Source organism: Eutrigla gurnardus (genome assembly GCF_963514095.1).
Source record: "Eutrigla gurnardus genome assembly, chromosome: 10".
Lineage (NCBI taxonomy): Eukaryota > Metazoa > Chordata > Actinopteri > Perciformes > Triglidae > Eutrigla > Eutrigla gurnardus.
In genome coordinates, this window is record NC_139924.1 from 15600218 (window position 1) to 15615407 (window position 15190).

At 41.1% G+C, this 15190-nt stretch overlaps 1 protein-coding gene across 2 annotated transcripts in view; it reads right to left on the reverse strand.

The window, feature by feature from the left end:
- egfem1 (EGF-like and EMI domain containing 1) overlaps positions 1 to 15190 on the reverse strand; it is a 51799-nt gene that overhangs the window by 30275 nt on the left and 6334 nt on the right. For both annotated transcript variants that reach the window (XM_084018966.1, XM_084018965.1), the window contains exons 5-7: positions 4192 to 4314; positions 849 to 971; positions 1 to 104 (exon numbers count right to left, since the gene is read on the reverse strand). The exon at positions 1 to 104 is cut by the window's left edge and continues 22 nt beyond it. In XM_084018966.1, the coding sequence (XP_083875092.1) occupies positions 1 to 104; positions 849 to 971; positions 4192 to 4314 (350 nt within the window). The remainder of the gene's footprint in view (positions 105 to 848; positions 972 to 4191; positions 4315 to 15190) is intronic.

Here is a 15190-nt window from a genome sequence, read left to right on the forward strand (position 1 = left end):
CTTCAGCTGGTAGTTCTTTCGACAGTCACATTTGTAGTGATTGTTCCCCATGTCCACACACTTATGCTCACATCCGCCGTTCAACACCGAGCAAGAGTTCACCGCTGAAAGGAGGACGGACACAGACAGAAGCGTGAGTTACAGGATATTTCAAAGCCAAATTCTCACAGTACAACAGGTACAATTGAATTTGCTGGAAATTGCTTTCACACCTCAAACCCCGTAGCCGTGTAATTATGGAAAACTCTCGGGTAAAGGTTGGACACTGGAAAATGATATTCAAGCAGTGCCCCCGGTTAGTCTAATGATCTTTCCATCCCATTACTCTGTGATTTAATGATGTGCCAAATATGAATATCAGCCGTGTGCCTTCTGGGTGCTCTAAACACAGACATGATGACACAGACAGGCTGTAAAACGGAGAGAACGGCTGGCTTTTAACTTTGATTACTTCGACAGACTCAATTAGCCATCCCTCTGCCTCGATCCGTATCCTTTACCGCAAAGCTGCAGTCAAAGAATCGGAGTATTAAGAATGAAAAATAAGACCACAAGTAACAGAGGACTTGTAAATTCTCTCTCTACCTACAGGGTTTACGGTGTTGAAATGGGGGGGGGGGATATTGAGGGATATTGAGGTATCAATCTTCTCCTCTCAGCTTTTGGCAAGAAAGCAAAATATAATACTCATTTACATCTAAGGAGACTCATTTTTCCAGCTGCATCGGTTATTCCTTTACGCCAGTGAGGAAATGTTTGCTAAAAATCCAGCGATATTAATGAGGGGTGAATTCAGAGCGTGGGAATGGTTAGGACAAGGTCAATAAATAGTTCTGTTTAGAACTCACCGATGCAGGTCCGAGCGTCGGTGTGCATGCGGAAGCCCTCGCTGCACTCGCAGTGATAAGAACCTGGTGTGTTGATGCACGTTTGCTGGCATCCTCCGTTGAGCTCCTCGCACTCATTTACATCTGAACACACGCATACATATACACTCATTACCATGCAAATCCTCATTAAGAAGTCTATTAATTCCTATAACTGAATATTATCATGAACCCCCAAGACAGGCTTAAATTAAGCTCATTTCGTGAAACAAGATATTTATTGTGTCCTTTATGAAATCTCACTTCCAACTTCGAAGTGGTTCAATTAAACATTCCAACGTGCCAAACAGAGGGAAACACATTTTTATTATCGTAACCAGACGTAATTGTGTGAATTTCACCAGATCTGAAATGAATCCACTTTTGAGTATTTCGTGTACAGTTCAGCTGTAAGGTACTACCACCCCTTTGTCCATTTTAATAGTGAAGAAAATAAAAAAAGTTAGAGCAAGACACCGAATCACAACCAACACGATACCACGCTGACCCTGTGCTCTGACTCCTCTAGGAATAAACATACATGAGTAAATCTCTTATACGCTGTTCATGCAGTAGCATCGATTTCCTGCACAGAAGAGAATTGGGACTCAAAGACAATCAGGCTTCAATACACACATCTGGACAACACGTCACACATCCTCCCTAACACTCTCCCGGTTGTCATCTCTAACTCGCAAGGCCTTTTTGGGTTTGCACAGGTGATGACAGAGTAGATGTGTGCGAGCAGGGGAAATAATGTTGCAATTTCCTCTTTTTTTGCAGGGGGGGATGTTACAGACTAAGCATGTGGTTCAGTTTATTTGAGCATGCAACGCTACCATCATTAAGGTTCCTCGGAGGTCAAAGTACTTCCTGAGTGGTGCAGATATTAGAAATAATTTTCAAATAGTTTCTGTGTGTGTGTGTGTGTGTGTGTGTGAGTGTGTGTGTGTTTGCGTGTGTGTGTGTGTGTGTGTGTGTGAGTGTGTGTGTGTGTGTGTGTGTGTGTGTGTGTGAGTGTGCACCTTTGCCAGACCTGTGGGAACAGCTGTATCGTAAATAAGCTCCACTGTTTTAATTCCCTCTTTTTCAACAGTGGGAAGTGAGGGGCTTTTGCCAGGAAATAATCCTTTTCATACCCTGCACATAGACCAGTGTGATCAGGCTTAAGAAATTCATATCTATTTACCCAGTTTAATTAGACATCTGTCCAAGAATTGGAAGATCGGCGGTTCGAATCCTGGCTCCTCCAGTCTACATATTGAAGTATCCGGGTAAAAGTGACTGAATGTAGTGTAAAGCGCCTTGAGTAGCTAGTTAGCTAGAAGGCGCTATATAAATGCAGGTAGGTCCATTCCTGTCATTATACCTTAACACATCGAGGGCTAATAATGCCTAACATACAAAACAATCGACACTGGGGGGAGTTTTGTAAAGATTAATATACTTTTTGGTCTCCTCATGTGAGAGGATTTCAATGGGAGACGCACAATGCCTGCTTTTCAGCGGTGTGTGAGGCGGTGTGAGCGGGGGAGGTGCTGTCGGAGGTCGAGGGGCAAGACGTCTGAATGGTATCGTGTGACACCGCCGGGCTCCAAGCGGAGCTGCTGAGCTTGCATCAAATTTAGACAATGTAGCAGACCAAAAACACATGGGAGCTCTGCTGTGGTGGCAAAGAGAAAATGAGCAGGTGGTCTTTAGAATTTAACACCACAGGAACCGAATGGAATTATTTCAAATTTGACTGCATGTTTTCAACATTAAGGCTTTTAAGTGTTCATTTGTTGTCATAGCAACGGCAAACATCCGGTGTAAGCGGAACTTGTTTATATCGGCTTTATGTGCCGATGTTATGTTTCTAAAGGGGCACATTTGCGACCTTATAAAGAACTTTTTTTCACAGAATATTGCCTCAGTTCAGCTCAGTCCACAGTCCAAACTTCCCCCATAAAGACGACCACACGTACAGTTCACACAGAAGCCTGTAAAAGAAGATCTTGACAGCTGCTCCGCTGCTAAGCTCTCAGACTTTAAATTATTACTAAGTGACAATATCCTGTCCTCAAGGTTAAAGGCTAGGGGTGCTTGTTCACACATGGAGCTCTAAAGGACAAATGGGCCTCAGTGCCCGACACTAACTCATATTTCTGCCAGAAGAGAGGCTTATTAGAAAGCAGTGCTGCCTGTGTGGCTGGTTCAGCCCTTTTCAGCCTGCAGTCTAGACATTTAAGTAGATCTTCAGGGTCAACTTAGGCTAGAGAATTTAAATGCAATGACCTGACCTTTTTCCTGCGCAATCATGAGAGCCATTCAGTTCATTCAAATGGGAGACTTTCACGTATTATCCAAGCAAATAGGTTATTCATTTTATGTATCTGGAAAATATGGTGACCAACCAGGGTTATTATTCTTTGGTAATATGTATTTAGCATGCCAGCTGTGGGGTATAAACGTGTTATGAAATGGAATTTCAATAGCTAAAAAAGTTCTGGTTTTGTAAAGAATAGAGTTGTGAATGTTATTTTTTATACATCTATAAATATATCATATAAATTACAATGTCAAAATGCCAATATCACCATTATAAGCAAGATCCCATGGATATACATGCACCCAGATATATTCTCCTTTTTAACTGTGAAAATACAGTAACATACACCACTTATGACACAATATGTAAAGATTTACTGAGGTAGTCTCCATGTTTTGGCTCTGCTTACTATTTACATGTTGACTGTCTACTCGGAGCTTTACTTCAAAACACTAGAAATAACATAAAATCCCTAAAACATTGACAAATTTGAGTCATGGTGTGTTTAAGTGTTTAAGCTTGCTCTTATATTTATGATTTGTACGACCATATTGTTAAAATACCTTGTAATAAGACATAGTTTGGACAACTTACAGTTAGTTTAGTAGAAATCCCCACGTTTTCAAAATAACATGCACATTTTCTATAAATCATCCATCACAATCTTTGTAACTTCTAATTTCTAATATCTAAAATTGTACTTTTTTTCTTCCATTTGTGAGATTGCGTTGACCATCATGTGACAGATATTGTTGGACGTAGACGTTTTGCTTCATTCTTCTATGCACGGTCATGTGTTCCACCTTCCACCTACACTAAGCATTGAGGAACAGCTCAGTCCAATGCATCATGTGATACATATTTAAAGTGATGGCGATGTGGTATTTTCTGTCTGTTTAGAAACATAACAGGCATATTTAAGTGTACATTCATTCTAACATTAAAAGTTAGTTTAAAGCTCCAGTCGGGCAGAGAGCCTCCTATAGTCTGTCCGTGTCCAGATGTCTGTCTCACCTCGGCATGCCTTGCCATCTGGCCCCAGTCGACTGCCTTCAGGACACTTGCAGTAGTAGCTGCCTATGGTGTTGCAACAGTAACCCTCACAGCCGCCATCATCCACTTCACATTCGTTAACATCTGAAAGAAAATGATTAAAAGGACAGATTAACTAACGTAATAAACTATTTCCAAATAAGCTTCATGTTGACTTGCTGTGCAAACACAGAAGTTTCCGTGGTCTTCCCATGTTTCCCATGTTTTTACTCGTCTCTGTGGGTGAAATTTTCCAGGTTTGAGCCTCGTTTAGCTCCCGTACACCAGCAAAAACCCTCAGGCCTCTTGTTCTGGTACAATGATTCCCATCAGCTGTGCATCACCACCAAATACTTTCTTTAAACACATTAGACTTTGCTATACATGCAAAAGTGCTGGTATGATCCATGTGTGACATACCAGACATCTACATATATCAGGTAAAAATCAGACACAGTATCACTTTCTTATTAAATGGAAAACCCAAAACGGCGATGTTGGTTTCTGTAAAATTTCATTTTTTTTAAAGTTATTTAATTTTTCTAATTAAATATGCATAGCGGTCATATTCAAGTAAAAAAGGGAACACAGTTTTTCTAGTTTTTCACATTTTAAGTAGAAAAAAAACAATGATGTTTAAACTGTTTTCTGTTGCATTCTTGGACAGCTGATAGAAATGCATGCACCCCCGATATTGTTTCATACTTGCTTTATTAGTGGAAATGCGCGTGTATTAGCAAGAGGTTGAGAGGGTCAGTAAGTACTTTCCTACAAATAATTTCCCATAGACATTATTATTTTGTGTGAAAAGCAAGAGCAAATGCAAAATGTTCCTGGACCCCGTATTCTATTTAATGTCCAAAGATCTCTGCAGGAGCTTTCACCGGATCCTTGTAGAAAAGGCTTAAACTGCTGCTGTCAAAGAGGAAGACTAAGGTAACAGACGGGAAAGGAAAAGTTATTTAGTTGCGTCTCCCATCTGTTAAAAGACTTCATGAGGCCACTTATCTGTGTGTTGAGCAAAAGTTTGTTTATCTTTGAATAACGGGACATTTCAGAAGCTCAACTTGGAGAGACAACTTGGAAAGAGGAAGACGAGAGTTGGCAGCTGGTAGAAGAGCAGCATGCTTTACAGTACCAAAATGTTTGCCAGCTCATCTGTGTAGATGAAGAGCAATCAAGCTTGGCCTGTATTAATATGGTTTGTATATTTATAGATTCTTACTTTGTGAAATCCCCCCCATAGTTGCCTATGGCTGTTAAATATACAAGGAAGAGAGTCTGATCGTTATAAAGCTCCTGATTAAGGTTTGTAATATTTGTTTAGGCTTTATGGTACAATAGTAGCACTATAATGTCCCGTTCCCTAAACCCCCTGGTGCTCAGCCGTTATGCAAAGGTTAATCTAAAGCACATACTGCTAATAAGCAAAACCCAACAGAGATGTTCTCCAAATCCCCTCTGGTAAAAAACCTGAAAACAATTTTCTGTTTTAGGATTGAACAAGCTAAAAGAGCAACGTTGCCAGTTTTCTCCTGTTGGTCCATTCAGGAAATTGTCAGTTATGTCTACACTGTATTTTATCTTTTTCTGGAGCCAGGAAGACACCCATGGATCATGGAAAACTTGACCGGTACTATAAACAGACATGGGTATACGATGAACAGCCCCCATTGCTCAGATAAAATGCCTCGGCCTCCAAGCGTGTGTCCATGAATAAACATGTTGAAAAATTACTTTAAAACTACAGCAGTCTCTTCGGGCAAAATTGTCTCCAGCTGAACACGTGAGATGCATTATTGATTCTCTCTCCAGAACGTTTTTAATTGATGGGATGCAAACCCCAATAGTTTGGAAGACAGCACTGGAGACAGCATTATTACAACCACATGTATTTCCTGTGTCTTGCCCTCTTGATAGATAGATGGATTGATAGATTCTGTCCACAAGGGGCCGCCAAAATCAACACAAAGTGAACGTTCCCTGCAGGAGCTTTGAAGTGAATTCCACAGGACCTCAGAAACTAAGGATGGGTCGCCATGTTTGTTTTTTCAGGTCACACCCACACTTGGTTTCTAAGGGCAGGCAGGAGAGGCTTTGCTTCAGGAACTTCTACAAAAGATTATTTATTGGGCAGATTGTTACAGATTTAGGCTCAACTTTCCGAGTTCCAATCTTTCTAACTGCCATAGATATTGAATTGCCTTGTTAGGATTATATGCATAAATCTGCATTTATTTCAAGCTTTACACTCAATGTCTACATTCACACACTGACGGCAGAGGAGCCGCCTGCCCACCAGGATCAAGTCTAACTCATACACCCATGTGTGAATGAAGGTTTTTGCCCAAGGACACTTCAGCAAGCAGGAGCCGGGAATCGAACTTCCTCCGAGCCGCACCGTGTTTATCCTCATGGATCATAAAATGGCAGAGTGACGGTGCTCACTGCATTGCAAGCCTTTATTTACACAGTAGTCCAGCGTTCAGCACATTCCCCCTCACCAGGGGGGATCTCAAAAAATCATCCGTCTAAACCTGAAAAATGTGCACACACACACACACGGAGAAACAACCCCGATCTGCTCTTTTCATTAACTCATAGGGAAGTGAAGCGGCCCCGTAACCTCAGGGCTCGGCCCCCGTACACATCTTCACTTTGATCCTGCAGCTCCTGGGAGCCCTAATGAGCTTTCCATATCGGCTCAGGGTCATTTGCCATCATCTTCAAGATGGGTTCTGGGCTACGGGTGACGAGTTGTCGATGCCTAGCATGTGGTGACCAAACTGCACTGCCAGACCTCATCATAACTCCTAAATATATCCTATTTTTTGTGACTGTAGCCTCAAATAAAATGTTTTACCCAAATAGAACCTTGAATAAAGACGGAAGTCTACACAGTCTCAGGATCCAGGTTTCCATTTGTTGCTATTTTTGTCTTTGTGGCTTGGCCTTTCGTAGGAGTCATTAGTCACACACTGCGTCTCTGGCCAAACCTGACGGTCACCAAATGAATTTAAGTCAGGTAAAATCAGTAAAAGTGCTTTCATATGAGAATATCTAACTTGCTAGTGCAATGACTCTTGGATCAAACCTTCACCCAAAGATTTAACTATCTAGCTAGCTGGATTGAGCTAGAATGAAATATAACTACATTAACTGAACATATGTCTGCCGTGTGTGCAGCCAAAGAAATACCCCTATGGGTTGTACAATAATCTGTGTGAGGGAGGTGAAGAATATAGCTTATTAGTAACATAAAATGGATTTATAGGGGGCTAATTATCACTTTTCTCCGAGTCTAGAAATGACAAGAGAACGGGAAATCATGAAAATGTCACTGAAATACACTTGGATGAGGGCTGCTAAAAAGATTTACTGAGACAAATCCATGTGGTATCTGCATGGTTTCTCTATTCAATGACTTACGACATTTTAATACCTCGAGAGAAAAAAAGGATATTTCCTTGCCAAAAAGTACTCCACCTCGCAATTTCCTTCTCGAACTACTGACAAAGACGGTGGCAAGCAATAAACCCAAATATAGACTATCAGGAACTTACATGTCAAGTCACACTCTCTGTTTTTTTCTACGGTCTAAAACTCAGTGTTCAATCTTCCAATCGTGCATAACAACACCTCTCAGATACTCACTGTGGCCGCGAGTGCTTTATAACTTTATTAACCCAGGATTTCACATCACACGTGGATCTGTAAACAGCCCTTTGCTGTCTCTAGCGACTCCAAAGGCTGTTTGATTAACAAACACACAGGAATGTCAGTGGCTGTATTCATGGCAACCATCCCACCTGACTTCTGAACAGTGCTACTCTTGGCACATGTTGGCATTAAGATAACCATTTCTGCCTGCATACATGCATGCAATTATTTCTATAAGTCTCTATGAACCTCCTCAATGCTACTAGGGGAACCTTTATCCTCCAAGATCAAAGTTCTTCAAAATATAGTCAGGCTTTGTTTTTAATGCATTATTTTTTTACTGCTATGGTTTTTTGGGGGACAAACTGCCCTTCTGTCATTCTCTTTCTGTCAAGGGCAACAGAACCTTGACCCCAACCCTAAAGACGAACTCTAACCCCATTTCATCGAAACCGGGCAGAAACAAAATTGTTATTCCAATGTTATAAATCACAATATAAAGTGACCCTTTTTTGGCTCCAAGTCCCCCGATAGCCAAACACCTGCTGCCTTTAACTGGATATTCACCAGTCCTCCTGACTCCCTCGTGTGGCCTCTGAGCCTCGTACCTGCAAATCTGGATGATCAATCTTCATCTCACGATGGACTGACAGGAAAGATGACACATAACGCTTACCTCAACGCGGAGTCATTCTTTGGTACATTTTGGAAACACATCTGTATCTCTTTGAAAGTATAGCGCCCTCCTTCCTCCATCACTCTTTAACTCCGCTTTCCTCTGACAGTCTTACATGCAAGTTTGAAATACTGTGATATCTTTCAAATTTATCGTTCAGAGTCGAATGGAAACTGTTGGCCTCCTGTTGGTTTATGAATGGCGGTGATAATGGTTTTGCAGCAAGTAACGGAGAACAGACAGCTGCTTGAATGATCTTGAGTTCTCCGCAGACAAACGTCGGCCCCGGAGTCCCGATTCCTGCTCATCTCATTAGGTGTTATTGACATTACTTGTGCTCTACAGTACACTACCTCCCCTGTCGAATTTCTCCAAGGACCGATGCTCTTCCTCTCTATAAAAAAAGACTAACTATTTGAAGTACTTTTACATTAGATTAATCAACAAACCTTTCAACCATGTGTCCATTCCCCTCATGTTAAAAACATTTGGCGGTCCGGATCGATAACTGGATCAGCAGGCCTCGGATGCTTGCCGCTCAACACCGATCAATGAACGTGGAAGCCTTCGGTCTCAGGCTCTCAGTGGTTGGAAGTGATACTCAAAGCTGGGGTGATTTACTGTTTCTGCCCCGCTGGATGGAAATTGAGTCTCTGGCAGGAATGATTTGTATTTCCTACATTTTCTGTTGTTTCCACGTTTCTATTGTAACGAATGGACACAGAAAAGGAAGAAGTAGAAGAACGTCTGCAATGCTCATCTCCTAAAATCTACTTTTAGATTGTATTTGACACATTAAGTTGACAAGCTATTTGATACTGCATCGTCCGCTCTTCAAATAAACCGAAGGGTGACAAATGAGAACATGAAACATTCTTTGACAGCTAATAAGATAATCACTGTGGTTTGGCCTTAAGGTATGTCAATGCAGACGCTCCACCTGATGATTTGATAGGCTCACCCCCATCTCTGATTGCCTTTGTTCCATTGGTTCTTTTTTTAGATGAACATAAGAAAATAGAGAACTCATTGTTTATTATGATTATGTATTGTTCATTGGATCGGTGTCTACATTAGAACTAAGTTGCTGCAGCTGCATTGCTGGTGTGTGTTCATTTATTTTTCTTATTTATTTGCAATTGTCTTGGTGGCTGGCATGCATAAAATGTGATGCATTTGGTTTGGATCTAATTTTTTAATCAACCACCTCTCTCAACAGAGAGCACAGAATCCTTCTGACTTTGGTGATCCCACTGGATCCAGCTCTCATAGCACCTTTACGGCAGGTTGACATATTTAGCATCAAGTGAAATATATCAACAGCTATATGATGGATTAGTATGAAATTTGGCACAGATATTAATGGTGCACAGAGGAAGTATCCTAATGACTATTGGATAGATTGTCAGGAAATTTGGTATGAACATTCACCTCTGAATTTTCATCTGGTGCCACCATGAGGTTGACATTACAATTCGCCCAGTATTTTGGTTTAAATGGACTAAATGCATGCAAAAGTAATGACATTCTCATCAGGCACGACAGCTTATTTCCAAGCAGATAAAACAGATAAAGAAAAAGATATTGGATTTTGATACAAAATTGGGAAAATTTATTTTTGGGTGATTTTAATTTATTGTGAAATACTTGAACAATATGACTGGGGTGTGATCTTAAATAGTTAATTTTTCATGTCAGATCAATTTTATGCTTTTTCCCATACAACACTAAATCCTCTTAACATTTCAATGTGTTTCTGTCTCACTCTATATTTTGAAGGGACGCATAATTAACTTTAACTTGTTTCTCCTATAAACTCAGATTTAAACCACCAGATCATTTTGTTTTTATCTACCGTGACAGAAAATGTGATGCAGATTCTAGTCACTTAAAAGAGCATTGCAGCAGAGGAAAGAGGTCCATCAAGGGCCGTAGAAAAACACAAGATCCTGTGAACCAGACCAAAGGTCAAAGGTCATCATAGACAGCTGAGGAGCTTTAAGGGGCCTGTCAAAGAGAGGAAAGTGAGCTTCAACAATCAGCTCAGTGGTGAATAAAGACGAGACAAAAGTGGGATTGTGTTCAAGATGTCGCATTGAATGGAATGGACAGCTATCTTGAGAAAGGGATGCAATCGATCAAGGCTTTCAACACTCATTCAAGCACACAATAATAGAGTGAAGAAACAGAGCAAGTATTTGAGACACATTTTGATCAAGACGCGAACTAGCACTGTGGAAAAACCTATTTCTCCCTCTCTTCTCACGCCCGTATCTACGTGAACAGAAATCATGTCGATGTTGGACCACATGCTTCTAGCACCTCTACCAGCAGCTCATATGTTTCCCATTTGTCCCTTCAACACAGAATTTATGCTCTAATATAATGGAGACTTTTAGAGACTGTAAAGTTTATGCGTGAATCAGACGGGACGGTCTTAGCGGGACACGGTTTTCGCCACTTGCTGCGCACACATCTCTCATCTTTCGACTTTTTATAGCGTTAATAAAATCTAATTGCTTTTTCCCCTCGACAAAATTTGAGTTGAACGATGACAACTGGGTGCTCTTAGGTTTCTGCAAGCAGACAAAGGCATTTTCATACATCGGCCCTCAGTGATCCCCACACAATGTTGTATTCTTTATTATGTAATATTAATATTCATACAACAGACGGCAAACTTCACAGCGAACGACATGACTTCCTGTCGGCCCGAGAGAGCAATTACATTCATGGGATTCGGTGACCTTTTCGAGGAAGTGAATGAAAGTGTCGACTCACATGTGCACGGTGTGAGGCTTAAGTCAATGGGGGTTCACATTAGTCTGTGAACCTATTAATCACGCTGTCTTGAGAACCCCTATAGTCTACAAGTGAGTTGATTCTGCTTGTGATTAATGAACATATGTGTCTGAAACAACACACCTGTCCTTAAAGTCGAACTTTTTAGCCCTTTATCTCCGTGAAAGCCTCTGACAACTTCTACATCTGGAAAAGCCATCCTGTTTGGCTCACCGGTAGATAGGAGGAAAATGTGTTCCACAGAAAGGATGAAACGTGGCTGTAGATTCAAATGCCTTCTGTTCAACAGGTAATGGGGACTTCTTGGCATCTCGCAGCAAACAATTTAGGGCTGATTTTTGTTCTTGCGCTAAGAATGATTGTTCTGTAAAAGTAGACTTAATCTGTAAAGTTAACCGTGAAACAACATCCAAATCAATTCCTGAGAAAAATAATGTAACATGCATGCACTAAGGTTCTCAGCAGTTTGCCAGTGTCATAAATTCGACCATTAACCATTTCCCCTGATGCGTGCTGGATGTTCCTGTTGAAGCCATGCTTCGCTCCAAAATGAAAACGAGCTTGCTCGGTTTTATGAAACCCTTCTACGAAACAACAAAAGGGAAACGCAGAATATTCCAAAAAAGTGTGAAGAATGACAAAAGCTCGTACTGAAAAACAATCATATTCACTCCCCTTTTCTGTAGCCAAACAGCTGCACTGTGGGTCCGAGAGTGTTCTGACTGATGAGAGTCAAAAGAAGTTTGTATAGCTTTATCTTTATATCATTCTCAAAGGCTATTATCAGTAGTCAGTGAAGAAGATTGAGTTTATTCATTTATTTGAGTTTATTTCCTAATGCTAACGCTACATTGGGCTTAGCCAACCCAAGCTCAAGAAGGATCCTTTAATCGGTGAGTCCTCCACTGCTACTGTAGGAATCTCACGGTGAGCTTTAGGAGCACATGGTCAATCACACAGGCCATTACCTCCAACCCGCTCACCATTAACCTGGTAAACAGTGGTGCTTTGATGCATTCGGAGGGATGAGGCTGTGCTGGTTGAGCGTGAGAGAACCTCCCCACCATATGGCAGCTGTTAGGGTTCTAATGAGCTTCTTCCTCTGATAGCTACGCTAAGCTAAGCTTGCGTTGCCCATTCTGTCCTCCTGCCAGGCGTGCAACATTAAAGTCTTTGTCTCGGTGTACGCATGAATACAGCCGTAGTCTCATATTTTTAAGACAGACCTACGTTTAACCTGGACATCCTCAACCTGACAGTGAAGTGGATTCATTTTAACAGCTTCCTGTTCCTAATAATAATAATGCTAAAAGTGGAAAATAATGAGTTATTGTACTTTCTCAAGCCCCCTGGCCTTTTTAAATCTTTCCAGAGGAAAAGTTTGTACTGAAAAATCCATCTACATTTTTCAGCACGGCAAATGGTCTTCAAAATATGTAAAGAAAAAATTTGACAGGCATTTTTATTTGGTGCATTTGAGTCCCAAATAAAATCTCTTTTATTTGTTCAGCATTTTAGCTAAACACTCAAATTTGGGCTCTGGTGTTTCAGTTAGATTCGTCTCCATTAATGTAGCGTCTGATGTTTTCTGCCAGAAGCTGCAATGGCTTTTAAGTTTAGTTTTCAACAGCTGATCATTACCATAAATGATTGCCTTTAGTTAATATCATAACTGGGTTTTCGCTCATGCGGTTCTGGGTGCCCAAAGAAAATGTCTCAAGAAAATGACTGATTATTCAACGATTAAGTCCATAATACACCAGCCCCGCCAACATTAAAGGGATCTGTTCAACTCTGAAGGCCGACATTGTTAATGTAGTTTTCAGGGAACTTTTTTCAGTAACCTCTAATAAACAGAACGGGAGAGCTGCTGGCCAAAGCAAAGATCAACTTGTCAGAGGTAATCGTGAGGTCTGCGCTGCAAACCTTTATGAAAATAAACATCATCATGACATGCACGCATCAAAAACTTCAGCAGCACGGCAACTATATAGCGACCAAACATTGGTCAAAGGAAATCTTTGAAACAAGACCAAAACAAACCAACAAGGCCTGCCATCATTACGGCCATATGGTTCCCATCATATCTTAATTCAAAACAGTCTGCTGCACACTTTTGACACAATTTAAGACCTTTAAGCTTAACTGTGCCTGTAGATTAGGGTCCAGTATCCAGGATTAAACGGTGTTAAGACCAACAGAGTTTGGTGCATATATAGGCAAACAAGATTATGTCCTCACCTCATTTGCTGACAATGATTTAACTACTCTACCTGGTATACCCCTTTGCCGAACAGCCCGAGAAATGCTGAGGAAAATAGATGGTCAATAAGCTCATGTTACTCAGGAGCCAAAAGAAAATGCTTATAATTGACCTGGAGCTCCTCAGTGGAAGTAACTGCATGGAAAGAGTCAGTGAGGATAAACTCCACACATGGTATGTTGGTTAGCTTACGGTGGAAGGATCATTCCAGACATGTAAAAGACATCATTGTTCCCTGAAGTAGTGAGAACAACCAATGGAGTTACATAGGAATCATCTTTCACATCCTGTTTTTCATACCTTGATCTCTGTGAGGTGAATTTATTTTGTGCGTTGTAACCACACCTTGCAATATTGACCAAACCGCATCTGTGAGATTCATTAGGAGAAAAAAATAAAAGGGAAAATAAAACATAATATGGTTCCTTTGGATTTTGAATTCTTGCACAGGCTCTAAGGTTCAGTGCAGGTGCAGCCATACCAGTAAAACTAATACAGGGCAGATTTCCCCCCCCTCTGTCCAATGGAGTCACATGCAGCAGGGATGTATGATATTACTGCAGACATGTGAACGCGGTGGAAGAGAAAGGATCAAACGCTGGCTGAGGATTCGTGAAGGAGGACATTACTAGATAATTTTTCCAGAGTTTCTCCCAAGATGCAAATGTATTTGAGCCACAGTCAGAAGCAGTTCAAAAGCACATTCAGAGAATGGAGCAAACGTTAACGCAGGAAACCCATTTGCTTAGTCGAACATAATACCATACAAATGGCAAATGTTATACCCCCACAGCTTCACAATGAGCAGCATGCTAATGTATAACAGAGCCCGATGCAACGTTTAGAGCATGTTGTTGTCCACAGGAACAGAAATAGGAACACAAACGTAACACAAGGGGCAAGAGGAGGAATGGCCTGAGGATTTAAAATGTAGAGCTCTGAGTCAGCATCTTTTTTTCCCATGTTTTAATCTCTTTCTCTGCCTCTACTCTCTAACGAGCTTACATAAGGAGCCATGCACTCTGCATGTGGCCACCCCTGAGTCCTCACCACATCTCAGTCGACGGTGAACCGCGATACGCTGATGGATGTGTGCTGTTATTCAAAGAACACACATTCAACATCGTGTCCAATAAAAGCATGCACTATACTGTCATTTCTACCGAAGGATTCCAGACCTGCCGACTGCAAAACGCTTGGAGCTACCGATGAGTGCTACTGTCTGCCACTCTATCTCATATGCACACATGTAAGCACAACTTAATACACCAGAGGTTTACAGATATGGGCAAACACAGAGACAGGTGTGTTTAGTTTAATAGGAAACCAAGCATGTATGGGAGACAGCCCAAGGTCCTGGGGATTAAACACTAGTTCATATGAAGAAAGACGATTCCCACGTGAGAAAATGAGATTCACACTGCAACGACTGCAACATTGTCTGCATAGTTCCCCACTATAGTTGTTAACACTGTCCATACCACTTTAATCAATAAAGATCATTTCATAAACAATATAATATTTTTGCATGTAGTTACACAAAAGGACAAAATGGTGTTAGAATGATGTAGTTACTTCTA